This window comes from Doryrhamphus excisus, chromosome 18 (assembly GCF_030265055.1).
Source record: "Doryrhamphus excisus isolate RoL2022-K1 chromosome 18, RoL_Dexc_1.0, whole genome shotgun sequence".
NCBI classification, from domain to species: Eukaryota; Metazoa; Chordata; class Actinopteri; order Syngnathiformes; family Syngnathidae; genus Doryrhamphus; species Doryrhamphus excisus.
In genome coordinates, this window is record NC_080483.1 from 10117769 (window position 1) to 10140360 (window position 22592).

Genomic DNA, 22592 nt, shown 5'->3' on the forward strand with positions numbered 1-22592 from the left:
ATGAATGAGTACTACCACATGAGGCGTTTGGGTGAATCATGTAAATCTCAGTGTCCGGGTTATTCACATAACGGCAATTGCATTGCCTTTTTTAGAAGTTAGCCTGTAGAACTTCCATCCATCCATTCATCCATCCATCTTCTGTATCACTGCTGAATTTAAAAGGTCAATGTTAAAAAAAATAGCCCAACATCAATGACATAACAAATCATGGAAGTTCTGTGTCCACCAGTTAGAAATCACTATCATTGACTATGTGTCCAATCAGCAATGAATAAGTTATTGCCATACACAAAAAAAAGACAACGATGGTGCTGATGATCTTCCATTTGCATCATATGCCAGAAGAGCCGGAGACAGGTAGACATTATGATTGAAGAGGACGGCGACATGTTTTGTCTTAAGGAGGATTGAGGATCTCAGGGAGGCGAGGTGGTAATAAAGGAGATAAAAGCAAAAGCCTGTAATGCAGCCTGACACAAGGCTAACATGTGCAGTCATGATAAAAATGTTGCTCTGATAAAAAAAGCCATGTTTGCTGTCAAATATTAATGGCCGCCGTGAAAGGCTTTACTCATAACAGCAGCTAGTCTGAATTTATAACGCTGACACAGAAAAGTACTAAATTACTTTTCCTTCTCTTACTACCGGCATCGACACACCGATTTTGAAAGATTGCTGCACAACACACACACACACACACACACAATGAGTGTTTATGCTCAGGCGTGCATGAGCAACTCGGACTTCTTTTCACTTTTCCACTTCCTGTGAGTCACCACCGAGAGGAGGAAATTCTTTACAGCGGTACCTTTAAGTTTTTTTAATTGCTATTATTAAACAACACAAAGGCAGGAATCCTGTGTGATGTGTTTTTGCTTCACTAGAAGATTACTAAATACTCAAGTACAGTGATGGCGCTGTTACGTAACCTGTTTGCTTGTTTTAAGTATGTCAGTGAATGGAGAGTGGCTTATGTAACGTTACAAGATGGTATAAATGCCCTTGTTTCCACTTAACTAAAAATCCAAGACGTGTCGTTTGCATTGATGAAAATTGTTCTCTGGGAAAGATTATTTTCTCTGAAGTGGATTTACACAATCAATATCATGCAGAAGAGAAAAAAAAATGATCCATCTGTAAACTATAAACTGCTTGTATGAAAGCTAGAATGTCTGATTATTTGACCGCTTCAAAATCATGCAGATGCCCATAAGGCGTATGGAATATCGCTGCATATTCAGCTCAAATTTTCAGATTTCTGATCAAAGCATAGAAAAACATTAACTTTTTTGCTTTTAATCACCACAATTCAGCCGCCATAACCCAACACCCATCCATCCATTATCTATTACGCTTATCCTCATGAGGGTCACGGGTATGCTGGAGCCTATTCCAGCAGACGGTTTTTCTACAATATTTTCATTAATGAAGTTGTCGAATATGGCCTATTATAAGTCAGACAATTGTATATATATTTTTTGTAGTCTAAATTAAGCATTTCCAAGCAGAAAATTGCTACATGATCTACAATACACATATAAGGCATTCAGTTATTTAATGTAATTGGCATCAAAATTTTAAATGGATGCATACATCCATACATTTTCTATACTGCTTATCCTCACTAGGGTTCCCTCACAGCTCTCGCCAGCTGTCTTCAGGCCAGAGGTAAGCTCTATGGTAAGCTACACCCTGGATTGGTTGCCAGCCAGTCACAGGGCACATATAGACAAACAACCATTCACACTCACATTCATACCTATGGATAATTTGGAGTCGCCAATTAACCTAGCATGTTTTTGGAATGTGGGAGGAAACCGGAGTACCCGGGGAAATCCCACGCATGCACAGGGAGAACATGTAAACTCCACGCAGAGATGCCAAGCAGACAATAGAACCCATGTCATATTTTCCTGACAGTTACATTAAACACAGCAGCAGGCTAACCCAGGCATTGTGCTTGTGATTCACCTGCATTCGTGACCTTGGCATTGGGCATGTGGAAGGGGGCAGGGTAAGGAAAGCAGAAGTGAGAAGGGCTAGCTTGACATGCTAATCTGTTTGTGCTCAACTGCACTGTTTTGCTGCCATGTTATGAATAATAAATAAGGCAAGCAAGAGGAAAGTTTCCTTCCTTCCTGAAGAGCTATGCTCTTTCCTTCTGACACGTATGACATGTCATATTACGACTTTATTCTCGCAAATTTTGCAACTCTTTTCTCAAAATCGTAGATTATTATAATTTTTTTCAATGTGGCTCTAATACTCTGTCATCGCTCTTGTTGCTTATTAGTCCGGAATTGACAGTAATTATAACGAATTGTAATGAATCTTGGATAACATTTTGTGTTTTCTTGAATCATGATATAATCCCGGCTGCATGGTGGTAAGTGGTTAGCACGCAGGCCACACAGCTGGGAGACCCAAGTTCGATTCCACCCTCTGCCATCTCTGTGTGGAGTTTGCATGTTCTCCCTGTGCATGTTTGGGTTTTCTCCGGGTATTCCGGTTTCCTCCCACATTCCAAAAACATGCTAGGTTAATTGGCGACTCCAAATTGTCCATAGGTATGAATGTGAGTGTGAATGGTTGTTTGTCTATATGTGCCCTGTGATTGGCTGGCGACCAGTCCAGGGTATAGCCTACCTCTTGCCTGAAGACAGCTGGGAGAGGCTCCAGCATGCCCGCAACTCTAGTGAGGATAAGCAGTATAGAAAATGGATGGATGAATTCATCCATTTTCCAATGACTGAATGCTTATATGCGCATTGTAGTTCATGTAGCCATTTTATGCTTGGAAATGCTTAATTTAGACAAATATATATATACAATTGTCTGACTTATATTGGACCATATTCAACAACTTCACTAATGAATTTTAGAAAAAACGTGATAGAGTGAAGTCATGAAATTCAAAGCAGAGGTGGCGATGGATCTTTGTACATTGTAAACTACAAATGATATTTTTCGTTATTTCAAATAATCAAAAACAATCACTTAAAATGAATTTGAAATATCAAGGAAATGTGTGAATACTACAGTTTTATATCACTCAGTGTGCTTCACTTATGGACACGTTCACTTGACTCTAATATTTCAATTTCACTACATTTGACTCCAGTAGTAGAGAACGTGAAGCCAACGCCCTGCAAAGTGAAAAAGACAATATTAGCTAGAGAGAGAGTACACATTCATTTTCAAGTGCAGTAGAAGGACAAAAAAAGTGAGATTAAAATCATGCATTTTCTGCTCACTTTACATTCAAATGACCTCTGGGGGCAGCATGGGGGGTGGGGGTGGGGTGGTGAGTTCTCCTGATAGAAGCTATACAGTATTTTGTCTATGTCTGTACACAGCGCTACCTTCCCCCCACTATGCAGCTGACCTTTCATATTTAATACGGCACGCTGGATAAAGGTTGCTACTGTTTTGGCTTCTCTCCACTGGTTTGTTGGTTTGAATTGCAGCTCTTCCAAACCTAAATGATTTCATTATGCTTGGAAAACACTTCTTGTTGGTATAGCATGTTTAGCTTACACATGCGGCTCTGTTTTCACCCTCCGTATTGCATATTGCAGTCTTATGCCTTCATTGAATTCTCAGGCCTGCAAAGCTTGAAATCAAACTCGTATGTATCATGTGTCACAGAATAAAAGAAATGAAAACATTCTTTTCCAAAGCAGTGTACCTGCTCAGAGCTTCAAATGAAGGAAAATGTTTTTATTTTTCCTCTTTTGATGGCACCTTTAAAGAAGATTTTTGCTGTAATATAACTCTAAATCAAAATGATGGTCCACAGGCTTGTACGACTGGAGAAGGAAGAACAGATCTCTTGTTGCTATGGCGACTCCATACCACCTACCTTATATAGTGAATATAAACATTGACCAGCCCAGCTTAGCTTGGTGTGAAGCTTTCAGTCAATAAATGCAATTTTTAAGAAACACTTCACAAAAGAATGAATGGAAATAATGTTTTCATCATGTACCTTTTTACTGTACGGTGTTTTAAAAGGGACCTTTTATGCTTTTTCCACTTTTCTGACCTATAAATGTTGTTAGAATGTTGTATTGACAAAGTTTCAGATAAAAAGGTTTCCGCATTTGGATGTGAGCTCTGAAAGAAGGTTAGGATAACTCTCAACGCTCAGTTTCAGAGAGTATTTTCCTTATATGGGCATGCCCGGGTACAAATTGTAGCTGCACTATTTTGTCTTAGGAGTGTGACCAATCACAGCGGGAGGCGGGCCGTGGGTGGAATACATTAAAACAGACCGCTTTGGGGAGCCAAGGTAATACAGCTGGAATAGGTGCAGATTCTGGAAGATCTAGAAAGCTGCTCTATAGGAGTCAACAGCATAATAGGAGCCCCTTAAGCAGCATTCTTCAGAGTTAAGTGTTGATCAAACTTACTGAGGATTCTGAGATAAAAACATGCTGCATCCTCTTCACTATTCCAATTCACTACTTCCTGACTTTGCACTCATGGGAAATGTTGTTCATTCATTAATTCATTCATTTTCTACCGCTTTTCCTCACGAGGGTCGCCGGGGATGCTGGAGCCTATTCCAGATGTCTTCGGGCAAGAGGCGGGGTCCACCCTGGACTGGTCGCCAGCCAATCACAAGGCACATATAGACAAACAACCATTCACACTCACATTCATACCTATGGACAATTTGGAGTCGCCAATTAACCTAGCATGTTTTTGGAATGTGGGAGGAAACTGGAGTACCCGGAGAAAACCCGGGGAGAACATGCAAACTCCACACAGAGATGGCCAAGGGTGGAATTGAACCCTGGTTTCCTAGCTGTGAGGTCTGCGCGCTAACCACTCGACCGCCGTGCCGCCCCGGAAATGTTGTTATTTTATCCATAAATTAGCTGCATCATTGCTTAAGATCCAGGGCTCAAAATGTATGAAAAATGTAGTGCCATATAGTCCGGAAATTATGGAACAAAAACACAAACTGGGGGCTGCAAATGACCCTTGGGCTGCACGTTGGAGACCCGTTGTCTACTACAACAACTTTTCCCAGTGTCTTTCTGTTTTAAGAATTGGGGATGAAGAAGGGGCTCCAATTATTCTGCACCCACCCCTCCCTCCATGTCTACATCCCAATAAGATGGAAACATTCATCAATTAAGTTACTCCCTTAAAGGATGTAACAAAACGATGATGCCCCCCCCCCTCTCTGGAAATGAAATGCCATAGTCCTTTAAATCCAGTCAAAGGGCAACCCCCCTCCCCAATCTTATCCTTCCTTTGCTTTTCTTTCATTCTCCACTCCTACTTCCATTCATCTTAGCATGTGCAATACAAGCTGGCCAGTGAGAGGATGATGAAGAGGAGGTTGCATTTAAGTGCGAGTTGGCAGCATATATATGTATATGATTTATTTATTATATTAAGAAATTTATCTATTCTATGATCCTCAAAAATGAATGTTCTTATTGGTGCACTCGTGTCATCTAATCAAAGCTGCTTCATGAATAGTGAATATTGTTAACAGCAGAAGTGTAGAAGTAGTCAGTAACAGGGTCACTGGCAGGATGGAGGGGGCAGGGAGCAGGGGTGGGGGTCTGCATGAATGGCACTTGTTTGAATAGGCGATTGTGCAACGGAACAAGAGGCAACATCGTGTCATTATGGAGGGTCAGCAACTAGTAAAGGTTAGCAAAGGTTCACCACTGAGCTCCCCTTTATGGTGTAATACAATATTTGATACATACTCTACTGCAAGTTGGGTAAAAGTAGCATTTTTACTTCTATATCTTCTCAATCCTGTGGAACACAAAACTTAACCATTCAAAAGTGGAAGAATTTCTGTGAAAATATGCCTCAAAAGTCAAACAACATTTCTTGGGTAGATACATTAGCTTGTTGAGCAACCAGAGGATTAATTCCCCAAGTTAGTTTTACTTTATTTGAGTTTTATTTTACTGAAACATTTTGTTATTTGAGGCTTCATTCTATCATCCATTCATCCATTTTCTACTGCTTATCCTCACAAGGGTCGGGGGCGTGCTGGAGCCTATTCCAGCTGTCTTCGGGCGAGAGGTGGGGTACACCCTGGACTGGTCACCAGCCAATCACAGGGCACATATAGACAAACAACCATTCACACTCACATTCATACCTATGGATAATTTGGAGTCGCCAATTAACCTAGCATTAACCTCGTGCATGGGGAGAACATACGGGAACTCAAACCCGGACTCCAAGCTGTATGGCCTGCACGCTAACCACTCGTCCACCATGCAGCCTTCATTCTATGATGGTGTTCAAAAATATATTAATAAATCATGCTGTTTTGTGGTTTAATACTCTCTGATTATTCGTCAAATAATATGCATAATAATGTACATTTTATATATTTTGTTTTGCCTAAATTATGAAGTCTAAAATGGCAAAATGATTTAACAAATATCAGGTATTCAGAAAATATGATATGTAGTATTCTACATATAGTAATGTTACTGTAATGTTTGGTGAGACACACAAGCACCAGACAGACTTTTCTGGTAGGTTATTATTAGGTTAGGTCTCACAACAGGTCCAGTAATCTAACATAGGCTACTGTTGTGGCTGTAATCTACATCAAGCTCAACTCTGAACCCTGAACACCACTTCAGAACACATTTACAGTAACACATATGAGCATTGGTCTTATTTATGCCTTCAATTTAAATGGGAATGAAAGAAATCACTACACATAAACACATAACACATAAATCAACAAACCATGTAATGTTTAGAATTAAAAACAAAGTCTGCTATAGAGGAGAGTGTCATCCTCTTGAAAACATGAAGGAAGTATGAAATAATAGTTTTAGTGTGCTTCTTGGATAGTACATAAGAGCATCCTCATAATATAAGATGCATCATTGTGCATTGTTGGCAAAATCCACTTTAAATGTCCTCCTCCGCATGGGAGAATATCATTAGTGTGCCCTCTCGTCTGTAACAAACATGCAGAGTTATGCAAGTGTTATTTAACGTCACGATAATAAGGCATTGCACTTCACACTACTTATGGGAAGTGAAGCTGTCAAGGTGCACTTTTGTCACACACACAACTGCAGAATTCCGTGTGCAGCCATTATGTACTCTATAACATGTTGAAATATTTATGTGTATTCTTTTAAAACTACAGCTCTGATCTTTTAATTTTAAGTTTAGGAGATAAGATTATAGGATTATTATAGACTTCATGTACTTTTAGTTTGAGTAAGAAATCATTTCATGTTGCTCCTGGATTATAAATAAGTGCCAGAGGTGCCACAATTTCTCCAAAATATAGCCTTGATGTTGGAATTTTGTTTTTTTCTTCAATTTACAGCCATTTAAAAAATGATAAAAACTCAACTTAACATTTTTGGCTTCCTAGAATGAATTAATCAGATTTACATTATTTATTATATTTATTATTAAACAGGCGGCACGGCGGTCGAGTGGTTAGCACACAGACCTCACAGCTAGGAGACCAGGGTTCAATTCCACCATCGGCCATCTCTGTGTGGAGTTTGCATGTTCTCCCCGTGCATGCGTGCACTCCGCTTTCCTCCCACATTCCAAAAACATGCTAGGTTAATTGGCGACTCCAAATTGTCCATAGGTATGAATGTGAGTGTGAATGGTTGTTTGTCTATATGTGATTGGCTGGCGACCAGTCCAGGGTGTACCCCGCCTCTTGCCCAAAGACAGCTGGGATAGGCTCCAGCACCCCTGCAACCCTCGTGAGGAAAAGCGTTAGAAAATGAATTAATTATATGAAACATTTATTTATAATATCAGTTTCACTTTGATTTGGAAATAATTATTTATACTAACCGAGATTCCACTGCATTAAGCTTTCTTAAAGTGGACACAACAAGTAATTATTACATTAACTACTTCACTACATTTATTTCAGCGTGTGAATTAATGTTTGGGTTAAAGAAGGAGCACCGCAACAGGCTGAGTAATGCTTATGCGATATGTTTTAACAAGGATACAAAAACACCACAGTACAGCTGAACAGCGCCGGGATGAAAAGGTATGGTTAAAGGAGTGACATATGAGTGGCTTAATAATTTTTTGTGTCAGACTTGTAGGTTGATAATTACCATAGATAAACGGCTGTCTGAGAAAAGTGAAGAAATTTTATAGTAATAGGTTTTACAGCCTTAAAAAATATACTGTATATTCATTGTAAAAAAAATGATGTTTGGCTACTTTGCGGATTTCACTTATTGCGGGCTATTTTGGGAACCTATCCCCCTCGAAAAATGAGGGAACACTGTACTCACACATGTGAGGCTGCAGTGAAAAACCGGAAACCGACCGTTTTTAAGATTAGATACATGTAGAAGTGAATACACAAATACATAAAAATGCTACGGGTTAATGTCAAATTATTTATGTTATGTATCATTTATGTAGCAGCACAGCTCATTTAGTGTTTCTTGGGCACCTGTAGACAAAGTAAACAGGAAGTGGTTGAACAGGTCCGAGTGGAGATGACTCATTAATAATGACTGTACACAAAAACATGCATTTGTACAAATTATGCTGAAAAAAAAACACGACTGATTTTTGCTTTGTGCGATTAAGGTTTGTGTGTGTCACTAATTGAATGCTCTTTGCCTTCATCATAATAATAATAATAATGACTTTGCTTTTGACTTTCTCTGTGTTTGTATATCCATTTTGGCTCAATCAAGACGACCCATTCAGCTCTTTAAACTTTTTTCTCTTATGCATTTTCAAGCTAAATGGAAAGCACTTTAGCTAGGTCAACGTACTCGTTTTGTTTTTCTTTAACTGAGCGTTTGTTGTTGAATCAAAACTTGAAGCCATTAGAAATGGAAGTGAATCAGTGTTGTACGAGAATGAACAAAACAAAAGTGACAATTTAAAAAAATCATAGCAACACAACTGATAAATAAAAATAAATAAGACACTATTACTGGTTGTGAATAACAATAACTAACAACTATGTGACTTTAATCTAGCAACTGAAGTGCTATTTACATAGACTGTGCCGCAACGCATGCTGGGAACCAGGAAGTGCTCCCAGCGACACCAGGAGGTGTACAACAGCATTTATTCATTCATTCATTTTCTCCCGCTTTTCCTCACGAGGGTTGCGGGGGATGCTGGAGCCTATCCCAGCTGTCTTCGGGCGAGAGGCGGGGTACACCCTGGACTGGTCGCCAGTCAATCACAGGGCACATATAGACAAACAACCATTCACACTCACATTCATACCTATGGACAATTTGGAGTCGCCAATTAACCTAGCATGTTTTTGGAATGTGGGAGGAAACCGGAGTACCCGGAGAAAACCCACGCATGCACAGGGAAAACATGGCCGAGGGTGGAATTGAACCCTGGTCTCCTCGCTGTGAGGTCTGCGCACTAACCACTCGACCGCCGGTGTACAACAGCAGTACTTTTATTTATTCTGTGTCCTCCATCTTTGGTCTTGCAAGTTTCAGCCACTCCATTTGTGGCGTTTTGCTAGCTCAATGGCTAGCTCATCCAGTTCTCAGCTGTTTATTCATGTCTCCAAAAATCTCTTACTGTGGGTGATGTGGAGTCATAACCATAACCACCATAGCCATGTTATTCACTAAACACTGTATTAGTGATAAAGTACACAATAGTGCTTCTTGGAGACACACACTCCCCTGGACCCGTGTTGTGTAATGTATAATTGCAACCCTGACAGAGGCTGAAGTTGTCCACTGAGACAGCAAGTGAACCCAAACAAACAGCCTCAGCTTAAAAAAAAAAAAAAAACTTTCCTCCTGCACACAAGGAAAAACATTTTGGCCATCAGAATGTTATTTTCCTTCTTGAAGCTCATGCTTGGACATTGTTCTGCACTTACATCCTGTTGTGTCCACCAGTGTGTGTATGAGAGTGTGTGTGGAACAGCAAAGCCACCAGTGGTCCACTATGACTGCATCAAGCATTCTTGTTAACCCTTTATAAGGGCTTTTATACGTGTTTTTTTTTTTTTGTAAAAGAAGAGCTCTTTCATTTCAACCAATGTAATGAAATGATGTGCAACAATGAGAGTGTTCAGTATGTCACTGAATTTCTTACATATATGGGGTTTACATACGTATCTGGGAACACATTAAATAATAAATACTAATAAGTGACTAGTTTGGGGTGGTCTGTGGATTGTTGGGGACGTCATTAATTTTATTCTGTGATCGTTACCTTTCTAGAAATGTGATGTTATTATTTGGAGAAAAGAATATACATTAAGATTTTTATTAAATAAAAGTATTACAATTAAAATAACACAAGATAGAATAATTAAAATAAATATAGCTGCCAAACCCAATTTTATAGGTGTTGATAAATGGTATAGGAGTTGATAAACGGCGATTTATCATTTTAAAACGGTTACAGGATGGATACAGAGTCCAGTAAGACTGTTTCTCAAGAAAAGAGGTTACTTCAAGATTTCTCTCAATGATAAGTAACTTTTAAGTAGCATTTTAGTGTTTTCTAAGTGTAATGTGGTCATTACATGTTTTTTGCAGGACTACCAGTGTTTATAAAACTTGGGTCAACCCACTGATTGTGGTGGAAAATGGCTATTAGCAACACAACACTCCCTGTATGCACACTCTATAATGCTACACATACAATCTGTGACATCACAAACCGCCAGGGTTGGAACATCCTCTGAAACTGAGCATTCTGATCCATACTAAACTTCTTTCAGGGCTCACTTCCAAATGCAAATCTCATTATCTGAAACTTTTGCATCATTTAACACATGAATACAACATCCTAATTACATTTATAGGTCAAAAAAGTGGAAAAAGATCCACTATAATATAAATGCAAATGAAAAATACTGCATGTGAAGCAATTATTAGTATAACAATATTAGTTACAGTTCATTTTGCATATCATTTACATTTTTATTCTTGGAGTCTTGTGGACCATCCTGCTTGTTTACCTGATCTAAATCCAAATTACAACATTTGGGGATGGATTGCATCGGCAGTTTAAGATAAGATAAGATATGCCTTTATTCGTCCCTCAGTGGGGAAATTTGCGTAGCACAGCAGCAAGAGTACAGAATCAGTTAAGCAGTACAAAATACACAATATAGAAAAATAAACAATATAAACAACCCAAGTATTAACAGAATCAACAGTTTTACCCAGAGTTATATACTACAAATACAGTATGCAGATAATATGAAACGAGATGAGATATATGACCAGTCTATACACTGAGATCTTGCTAGTGAGTTAATATGAGGCATTATAGAAATACTTCACATAGAACTTAGTATATTGCATTGAGAATTGAGTCTGGAGTAACTATACTGAATATAAAAAAGTATTGCATAAAAATGTTTATTAAATAATAATTATTATTATTATTTTTTTTAATTGGTATTGCAATTTTGACCAGGAGTGTTGTATAAAAATAACAATTTTTCAATTTAATTCTTTTTGCCCATAAATTGCAAAACTTCCTGTTGATTTGAATTGAAACGTATTCCCCATAGTGCCGGTAGAGGTCGCAGTTTGCCAGTTACTTGGCTGGATGTGAGAGCTCAAAGTACAACGGTAGAGCACAGAGAGCGTGAGGGAGAGAAAGAGAGAGAGAGAGAGAGAGAGAGAGAGAGAGAGAGAGAGAGAGAGAGAGAGAGAGAGACAGAGAGCCACAGAGCGAGAGAGAGAGAGAGAGAGAGAGAGAGAGAGAGAGAGAGAGAGAGAGAGAGACGCGCAAGCTTCTTTTTCCAGGAGCTTTACTCTCACCAGTCCCGCTGACCCTGAGATGGACGTCAGGTTCTACCCGGCTCCCCCCTCCAGCGTGGGTGCGTTAACGCCTGACTCCACTTTGGACTATTATCACTCCAACAAGGTAAAGAAACACATTCACTTGCACGTCGGCGAACTCATGCATGTTGTCCGAACGTGGCTTTCTGGTTCTTTGTGGCTACATTGACAAGTAGTTCGAGGTGAAAGCTCACATCGGCAACCGTAACTTTGCTTGAGTATCTTGTTTAGTAGGCTAAAAAGTAGACAAAAGCAGGCGTGCACCTGCTTTATGCGTTTCTCCGGCGCGTAATGCTGGTTTGGAGTTAGTGCGCACAAGCTGCCTCTGTACTGTCCGTGTTAAAGTGTTTGGACCTTCACTGTGCTTGAGTGGCATTGAAATGTGAATTTACAGCATTCGTAACGACACTGGAGTCCGACAATCAGCCTTATGTGGTGCATTAGTGTTGTATGGTGGCTGGCTGTGTGGTTGTGGTGCTCTGATGGAGAACAAATAGTGTCACATGGTAGTATTTGGATGAATAATGCAACATTTTGTTGTTTTTGCATGCACATTATATGTTTTCTTACAAGAAATAGCATGTATATTGCACTTTTTTATTACTTTGGTTGTCATTTGGGGGTAATACGGTTTATTTTTGACCCTTTTTACATCTTGGGATGTAGTTTTTTGGTACTAACAGTCCAAGAAGTAGTCAATTTAGTGCTCTAATCTTTTACTATTACTACTACTAAGCACTAGACCATGAAGACTGCATAGTTCATGTAACTGAAGTTCATCGGCGAACCACACTTAAAAAAAGCACTTTAGGAAATTCAGTTTTCCACTTTGTGTATATTAGAGAGAAAACAGTGTATAGGTATAGGACATGAGTTACAGTAAGGGTGCACATGTGTGGCATAGGGGCCATTTGTGGACGTTGCATATTCCAAATGAACAATTTGAACATGATAACAAAGGATTTAACATATTCAATGTTACAAGGAAATAAACATCACACTAAGAAATAATAAAATATTCACACAGCCCAGAAATTATTATTTTTTTTAAATCATCACCCAGATTGGTTTGGTTTCAGTGTGAAGATAATCAAAGCGGTTACTTCCTGTGCACTTCCTGGTCCGAATCTGCCATAGTATGTTATATTTTTATGTAAGTTAAATCAAAATATTGTTTATTGTATTTTGTGTTACTGATTGACTATCATCATTTTTATTATACTTATGCACATTTGCAACGCCAACACAAAAGTCCAATTTCTATCCCCCCATTTGAACACAACTTTTGTCATCATGTCCTGCCTGCCTCGCAAGGACCAGTTACATAATGAAGTGTAGTAGCCGTCATGATCCAGTGAGCAAGCGCACTATGAGGGGCAGGTATGGCTTTCAAGGGCAGAATCGTATAACACACAACGTCCTCCTTTACTTAAGGTAACAGCTGCCACTGACACGTTATGTAGTTTGATGTGGTACTACCACACCACACATAACTGTTAAGTAATGACAGCGTGAGTTGTTGTGACCTTTTTTGTTGCATCTTTTTTGTCTTTACCACTGCCTCAGCTGCAGGTGCAGAGATCCTTACTGTTAAGGGGATGATCTTGCATGGGTGCAGTTTGTAAGAAAATGGTAATACCTTTTTTTTTAGAATTGTAGTTTAGAAGGCGTAATCCTATATAAGGCCACAGGACTACAATCCATCTGTGGTGTTGTGTGGATGGCTTAAAAAAATGTGAATATGTCACTTTTTTGAAATGTCAAGGAGTACCAAGCATGCCTTGCAGGCACCTTGTAAATAACAATAAAGTTACATTCCTGTTGTTAGTACTCCGTCGTAGCTACCTACCTAGAATTGTAGTTCATTGTTGTTGTGTGCTATCTGTCCTGTTACGTAATGTTTGATTTGCTGTTTGATGACCGCCTGTCCATTTGCACTAGCCATGTTTACATGAGGAGTTTTTCTCTTTCCGAATGGAATCTTTCCAAATGACCTTTCCAAAAGCAATGGTATACATGGAAAGGAATATTCCAATCTCTTGTCTACATGCGCCGCTATAATCAACCAGAATAGTCAATGGGGCATGCGCAGTAAAGCGTAAACACCAACATGTGATACCAACTTCCTTGAGTTTTTCTTTCACTTGTTGGAATAACTCCGTATTGCCAGTTTTTCATTCGTCCAGTCTTGAAATTTAGTTTGAATCAAAAACAAACTTTCCGCAGCAGTCCAGTGCCATTTCTCGCCTCCATTTTTTTTTAAATCGAAGAACGTCTCGAGCTGTGTGTTACGTCATATCTCAGAGAACGCAAGAACGCACCCGGGAACAGGAAAAGATAAAGTTAAATCTTACTAATATTTTATAATTAAGCTCGGCACATGTTTTATATAGATATGTATTTTCTTTTTTAATAAAACTGGGCTTATGAATGGCGTATAGAAGGGTTTAGATTCTGTTCCACAGATGGCGCTAATGCACACGAAAGCTGCTTGCCAACCGCCAATAAACAACAGAAGAAGAAAAACACCACGAAGAAGAACGCAGTCTGACAACAACAAGATACCTCAATCGGATTGGGGAAAGGAATATTCCACCCCTGTGAATCCGATTATGTATATTCATTCGGATTGGCACTTTTCTTTCGGAATGAGGTGTATACAAAGGTTACATTCTTTCCGTTTGAGCAAATAACCCGAATGGAATCGGAATATTTGGGTCCATGTATACGTTGCTACTGTTGTCAAGCTATTGAGGAATATATGCATTATGATATAATATTATTAATTATGGGGCACCACAAATAAATTAAAAGTTTGTATCACAAATTTGTCGTCTTTAGCAACATGTCAATTATGTTATGTTATGTTATGTGTACATAATATCACACATTAACCAGGAAGTGTACATATTCCATATATTATGTACAGTATGTCACCATCCGCCTATAAAAGACTGTACTTCCTGGGTCTAGTGTTGTTTCTTAGGGAGTGACTACATGTACAAATGTATTTTACGGAGGTAAATAAATCATATATTGGCATAAATTTACTGTACAGAAGCTCACATAATTTTAAAGATGCATTTTGGAACCCCTTGCTTGGATACCCAAAACAGTAAATGATTGAGGAATATGTCAAATGAAGCCGGTTGGAGCTTATTATGAATGATTGATTGATATCTGCCAGGAACTATAATCAATACGCACTTGACCTTTGACTGCGTTTTTTAGTTGCGTTCAAATCAAACAATGACCATTGTGCTTCCGTAGCTTGACAAAAGTGACCCTTTGCACATCCACTTTTTTTTTTTTTTTTTGTACAAAAGAGGACAGAAAAAAAAGAAGCATCGATTCCTCCCGCCATGGAGCCTGGAGCTGTGTGAGCTCCTTTTCTCTCTGTCCAACTTGTCCCGCACTTGCACAATCACCATGAGTCATCTTTACATTTTGCCCAAGATTTTTCCTAATCTTTGAAGCCCCCGTGCGTCTCCTCTGACTGAGTGGGAGGCTTGTTTGCTCAGTGTACACTTCAGTGCTGAAGGTCTCTTTTTTTTTTTTTTTGCAAATGCCTGTGTTAGAGGAGCTGGACCAATTGTCAAATGCATTATGACTTGTGCATACCCCCCCCTTCCCCCCCCGCCGCAGAATCACTTTGCTGAAATGAAGTTGGATAGATTACTGGAGCTCCTCCACTACACTCTCTCTCCCATCCTGTCCTGTAATTACACTGTAGTATATATACTTTAGAATCTGGAGATACATTATAAAGCATGTACATGGTAATACAGTATATAAATATATAAGCACATGTGCAGTACTGTGCATAAATCTTTCAAGCTTTGCTGCAGTTTAACGTGGCAACACAGTGGGATTATGCTATGCTAAGATTTGGTGAGAGTCTGGATAAAAAATGTATTTTCAGCTTTTGGCTGCTCTTTATTTACAGTTCTCCGAGGGCAGCGCTCCATTTATGCTGTTATTATAGCCAAGGCGTTTTTTTTTTTAACCTAAACCGCAAAGAGGGTAGAGTGATAATTGGAGAGAGCTGTTATTTCTGAAACGTGAAAACTCATTTTATGTAGCAAGTTCATTTTTAAATCTTTAATAATGTTTTAGAGTTCATGAGAAACTAAGGAAAAAACAGCTCTTTGACCACATTCACATTCATCATCTACAATCCTAAAGTGAGACATGAGAGAAGATGACGTAGCAAGAGGGATCAGTGTTACCAACTTTAACTGGTTTTATTTGACAATTTTACTTTTCAACCAGCTTCCATCCCTGCTGTGGGGCCCTCCCTCATCTAAAAACTCTCATAGGCATCATCTACAATCCTAAAGTGAGACATGAAAGAAGATGACGTAGCAAGAGGAATCAGTGTTACCAACTTTAACTGGTTTTATTTGACACTTTTATTTTTCAACCAGCATCCATCCCTGCTGTGGGGCCCTCCCTCATCTAAAAACTCGCAGAGGCATCATCTACAATCCTAAAGTGAGATATGAAAGAAGATGACGTAGCAAGAGGAATCAGTGTTACCAACTTTAACTGGTTTTATTTGACACTTTTATTTTTCAACCAGCATCCATCCCTGCTGTGGGGCCCTCCCTCATCTAAAAACTCTCAGAGGCATCATCTACAATCCTAAAGTGAGACATGAAAGAAGATGACGTAGCAGGAGGGATCAGTGTTACCAACTTTTATTGGTTGTATTTGACACTTTTATTTTTCAACTAGCATCCATCGCTGCTGTTGGGCCCTCCCTCTTCTAAAAACTCTCAGAGGCAACTCCATCTTGTTTGTGCATTTGTCTCCCACAACATGCATCAAAATTACATGGACATGCATCTCGGCTGCATTGCTAACCTACCACAGATAGATTGCAGTCCTGTGTGAAACACACTACATTGTAACAGGTGTGAGTTTCACAGCAACTGATATTTTAAAGGTAGATGAAACTGCTGGATGCTACTCATGATACTTCAAATACAGGCACAGTGTTATCTCATCTTCATTTTGGAGGTAGGCTATACCCTGAACGGGTCGCCAGCCAATCACAGGGCACATATAGACAAACAACCATTCACACTCACATTCATACCTATGGACAATTTGGAGTCGCCAATTAACCTAGCATGTTTTTGGAATGTGGGAGGAAACTGGAGTACCGCGAGACAACATGCAAACTCCACACAGAGATGGCCTAGGGTGGAATTGAACCCTGGTCTCCTAGCTGTGATGTCTGCGCGCTAACCACTCGACCGGAAAATATTCAGTTATGATATTATTATTTCAAAATATTAAAAAAAACAAAAAACAAACAAAAAACAGATATTATTATTTCAAAACATTGTAGCTTGAAAATGGTTACAAATGTATACATACTGTAAATGACAATAATCATCAGTATCGCCCAATGTTTGTGATGGGAGTAAATTCACTCATCTAATTTTCAATTTATGACAGCACCAGGCTCCACGATACCCAACAAGCTCATCAAAATCCGCTTGTCACAATCCTCTCACATAAACACGGTGGTCATTATCATCATTTACAATGGGTATATTGAACACTGCTGCTTTGTATTTCTTACTTATGTGCTTTTTTTTGCGGTGTTTTGACACACAACGTACGTCATGAATCCCTTCCTGCGACCCAGAACATGGTAAAGCTCCAAATATGTGCTGCTTTGTGGACTGTTATTGTGTGTAGAAGCTCTGCAGCAGGCAGCCGTGTGGTTCCGTGTACAGCGGAAAAAAAATGTTTAGGTTTTTGTTTGTTCTTGGTGGTTTGGTAAACTCCCCAGTGTATTTTTGGAATTGTAAAAGTGGCCACTGCTGTGATTATTGGAGTTATGGTTTTCATGTTGTGTGAGTTATGTTCTACATGAGGTGGGGGAGTAAAATAATGTCATTTCCAAAAGGGGGGCGCTGAAAAAAAGTTTGGAAAACCACTGCACTGTGACAATAATGTTTTTTTTTTTTATTCACTGCCGGCAATATACTGTATATTTGAGGTTCAGTTATTTCTAGGTGTGTCACAACACCCATGTCACAAGATTAAAATGTGATAAGATTTCTCCTGGGGGTTAGACCTGGGACAATAACAAATGAGCTAGTCATAATAAATGGAAATTAACTCTATAATTGTGTTGGCTGCAATAACATCGTCTCTTGCCTCCAAACAAGCAGGAAGAGAGCTCACTCTGAGCATTGGTTTCAGCACCTTAGTTCCCTAGAACAACAGCATGAACGGAGTGAGCAGTTTGGTCAGTCCTACAGTCTCTTTTGTCTCTGTGTCTGGAGGCGGGGACACTAGCATACACAGAGCGTTGTATTATGTTTTTGGAATGTGGGAGGAAACCGGAGTACCCGGAGAAAACCCACGCATGCACGGGGAGAACATGCAAACTCCACACAGAGTTGGCCGAGAGTGGAATTGAACCCTGGTCTTCCAGCTGCGTGCTAACCACTCGACCGCCGGTGTACAACAGCAGTACTTTTATTTATTTAGTGACACTTCACATAGATGCTGTGTCCTCCATCTTTGGTCTTGCAAGTTTCAGTCACTCAATTCGTGCCGTTTTGCTAGCTCAATGGCTAGCAAAATTAATTAATTTTAATATGTCATTTATTGTATTTATTCTATTAGATGTAGTATTAATTGGGGGGGCGGCGGGGGGGGGTTGGGCCATTTCCAGTTATTTGGGCCAACAGAAGCAAATAGACCCTGTTTTTAGTCAGATTAATAACAATTTCAAAATTAATCATGGTTAATCGCCTTATGCAACTGTGTCTCAAATATACCCTTGTTTACTGTATTCTATTGAAAGATTAATGACAGGACAGGATTATATATTTTTGTATGTATTAACTCCAAATTAACAAAAAATTTAAATCAATATTGAAGATAGCATATGTCTGAAAATCTATTTCTTAAAAACACAATAATTCTTTAATAGTAGCAGAAAATGTAAATTTAACTTTGTTATTATAAGCAACAGGGGGTTTCGTTCAAAGACACCATGTTATTTAAATTCCATACACATGTTGTAAATACATTTTCTGGGATTTCCGAGCATACTTAAATGCATCAAATGGTACTACCACATTCGGAGTTATAAAGTGAGTGATAAGAATATCTACCGCTTTTCCTCACAAGGGTCGCGGGGGGATGCTGGAGCCTATCCCAGCTGACTTTGAGTGAGAGGCGGGGTACACCCTGGACCGGTCGCCAGCCAATCACAGGGCACATATAGACAAACAACCATTCACACTCACATTCATACCTATGGACAATTTGGAGTCGCCAATTAACCTAGCATGTTTTTGGAATGTGGGAGGAAACCGGAGTACCCGGAGAAAACCCATGCATGCACGGGGAGAACATGCAAACTCCACAAAAAGATGGCAGGGGGTGGAATTGAACCTGTGTCTCCTAGCTGTGCAGCCCGAAATTATATTAGTACTTTATATATATTGGTATATACTTTTTTTCAATTTTTTCATTGCAATGTTAAAATTTGTAGACCCAATCTCATGTGTCATGTGGTCTTGTGACACCGCTAGTTTTTACATACAGTAGCTTTAAATCTATTTCTTTACTGTCATTGTAGCCCTGTATTAGTCATGGCTTACTTAACAATACGGACAAAACCATTTAGTCTCTGTGTTCACATTGAATTCTCAGAATATATGTTATGTTTGGAGGCTCTTCTCCTCCAAACATGACTGTAACAGCAACAGAATTTCAGCAGCAACTCATCCTGTACTAAGAGAGGCGGTAATTACATGGAGGCCTGCATTCTTGGAGGAGAGACAGACTTGGGGTTTTCACATTGTGCCCATTCATAACATTCTGCTGACTGGCCAGCACCAACAGTCATGGATAAAGGTTAACCCATGCATACTCAAAGTGGGACTGCGGTACTTTCACTGGCATATAAAAGATAAAAAAAAAAACGATGCATGATTATAATTTGGTTATATTTCCTGGCGTAGTCACTCCGGTCCCTGTGTCATTTACCCAGTAGTCATGTGAAAAGGTTACGGTATATTTTGCGTCATAAATGTCATAAATGCAAATTGAAATTCGTATTTACCAAATATGAGATGACCTGTGTTTTTGTAAAAAACAACAAAAAAAAGCACCGACATCAGAGATAGGTCCTGGCTGGTCCACAGGTATTATGGGGTCGCCATGGAAACAACAATGACTACTTTCCTGATAGGCTTGTGTACCTTCCATATGTTTTTGTAGCCACACTATGGCCACATTGTTACTTTAAAATTAATCCCGACTTCTCTGTCGGAGAATTTTCCCTATAGTGACTTTAGTCCAGGATCCTCGCATGACGACCTGCATCCAAAGAGACACGACCACATCACTAGACGTCAGAGAAATTACACATTTGACGCTGATTGCCAATGGAAGCCGTTCTCCTCCCAGCCCAACTCATGGCCCTCATTAAATCACATTAACCTTAATTACCATCTCTGGCCCCCTTCAAGACCCACATAGTACAGTCGGGCTGGAACCCTGGAGGCTCCTTTCATCCTCTTGACCGGCGTCCAGGATGCCAAGGAGTTTGAAACTGTCTTCACCTCAGGAATGATTTCCTTGAAGGGCCTCATCTGTCTGCACTCTTGCTCTTTTATATTCACTTCTTGATTGGTTAGAGAGAGAGGGGGGGGGGGGGGGGTGCTGGGTTAGCGCTGAGAGCGAGAAAGAGGAGGGGGGGGGGTTTATAGTGCGGTACTTTATTTTTCAGCTGTAATGTCATTCACCAATGTGAAAACCAAAATGAGCCTTGCCACCAGATGTGTTCCAGTGCAGATAAGGTCTTGAAAGACAGACGTTTATTATTGTGCAGCCTTTGGTGTGGTGCAAACCAAACCTGCATGAAATGCTGAGTGATGCCTTTCACTTACAAACCAAAAACAAACACCAGAAGTAGAAGTACGGTGCATGCTCGACTAGAGATAAGTGCTGCACACACCCGAGGAACTATACGCATTTGCTGCAAAGATGTTTTTATAACGACATCTTATTTTAAAAAAGTGCTCTGAATTTGTGCTCTGAAACTTTGCGGCCAGTTATTGTTGGCATTTGGGATGATTATAGGTCAGGGGTCACACTGCTGTTTGGTCTTCTTAGCAACACAAACACATGCACCAGTAAAAGTAATTAGTGTTAATAATAACACTTAAACACAATAAAACATATTGTGAACTAGGGGTGTAAGAAAATATAGTTTCGGCGATATATCGCGATACTTCGCTCCACGATACTGTATCGATATTAAAAAATAAGATATCGATATTTTTAGGCATTTACGTATCATAGACTGTATATGGTATTTATTCAAGTGAAGATTATTTTTAGAAACAATACAAGCAGTTGATGTTTGCTAAATACAAGGATGAAGAGTCTTGAATCAGTCATGATGTGCTATACATATCACTATATTGACACTTACTATGGTACACATTATGTCATTGTATGGTCATATCACCTCGTACTTTGGTACTACATTATTTAAAAAAACAAACAAACAAAAAAAACCTTAAACTATATTATGGAAAGCAGGAAGTGAACAAATTTGGATTTCTACACAAAGTAGGGTGTGCACAAATTGACAAAACTTATGCCGTTTGTAAAATGTGTCATGCCCGAATAAAGTTTTCGGGAAACACGACAAATCTGCGAGTCCACTTAGCGAGACACCATGAGGACCTGCCGCTAGCAAGCAATGCGATGGTTCTTTTGTATACTACAAAAGTAGTACTGTGATATTGCAGGTATTTTGTGTTTCAAATTTATATGACTATTTTGTTAAATAATGGTTATTTCAAGGACATTTTTACTGATGTTAGTTACTTTGTTCCACAAAAATACTGTTCTGATGGTGGATAAGTCACAGACTGTGTACTCTGCATTTTTTCCACAGCTAATAGAATGTGAACATTTGAGCAGGTTCTTGAGACATAATTTAATTTATTTGTTTTTTATGTTTTTTTTTGGTAAATTTAAAGCTGGATGTTAAAGCTATATTTATCCAAATGCTACACTTTAAGTTTTTACAGAGGAAAGTTTGTGATACAGCATAAAATACTGTTTTAATCGAATAAAAATGTGTTTATTAAGTGCATATTGCTGGTGTAATTCAGTTTTGCCAGGAAATAATCTTTAACTAGAAGAAAAAAAAAATCACCTTGTTATCGGTATCATGATATATCGTGATATATCGTATCGTATCGCCAGATTCTTGCCAATTCACACCCATATTGTGAACTGTACATTTTGTCCAATAAGTTCCTTTCTCATGACTACTATTGTCTACTATTATCATTATTGTCAACTTGGCCTCTCCATTTTTGTTTTCAAGTGTTGGCCGTATTGTACTTGATGTTTTAGGTAGTTTATCGATATTTTTTTCGAGGTTTTGAATGCCCATTGGATCACATTTACACTTTTGCCACAATTACATGTTTTAAACATCACACAACAATTGTTATGTCCTGTATTCACATTTTTTCGTGTTGAAAAAAAAACCAGACCATGAAAAAAGAGAGAGCGATTTCATTATGAACGCTCTGCAGCATTCAACTATTTGTTTTTTTTTTTCATTTGAAGTGCTCCAACATTGCGCTCCATTGCCTAGCGTTATGGCGCTGTCATATTTTCCCCTCATAAATGCTCGACATGGAATGGTGTGAGATTGTTGTTTGCACCCTGAGCAGGAAATGAAACACTAAAGGAGAGGAGGGATGGAGGGGGAGGAGT

General features: G+C 39.1%; 1 protein-coding gene across 2 annotated transcripts in view; it reads left to right on the forward strand.

Moving 5' to 3' along the window:
- Window positions 1–11738: 11738 nt before the first annotated feature.
- The window catches only part of tox2 (TOX high mobility group box family member 2), a 118504-nt gene continuing 107650 nt past the window's right edge, over window positions 11739–22592 (forward strand). For both annotated transcript variants that reach the window (XM_058055116.1, XM_058055117.1), the window contains exon 1: window positions 11739–11892. In XM_058055116.1, the coding sequence (XP_057911099.1) occupies window positions 11806–11892 (87 nt within the window). In that variant the 5' untranslated portion in view covers window positions 11739–11805. The remainder of the gene's footprint in view (window positions 11893–22592) is intronic.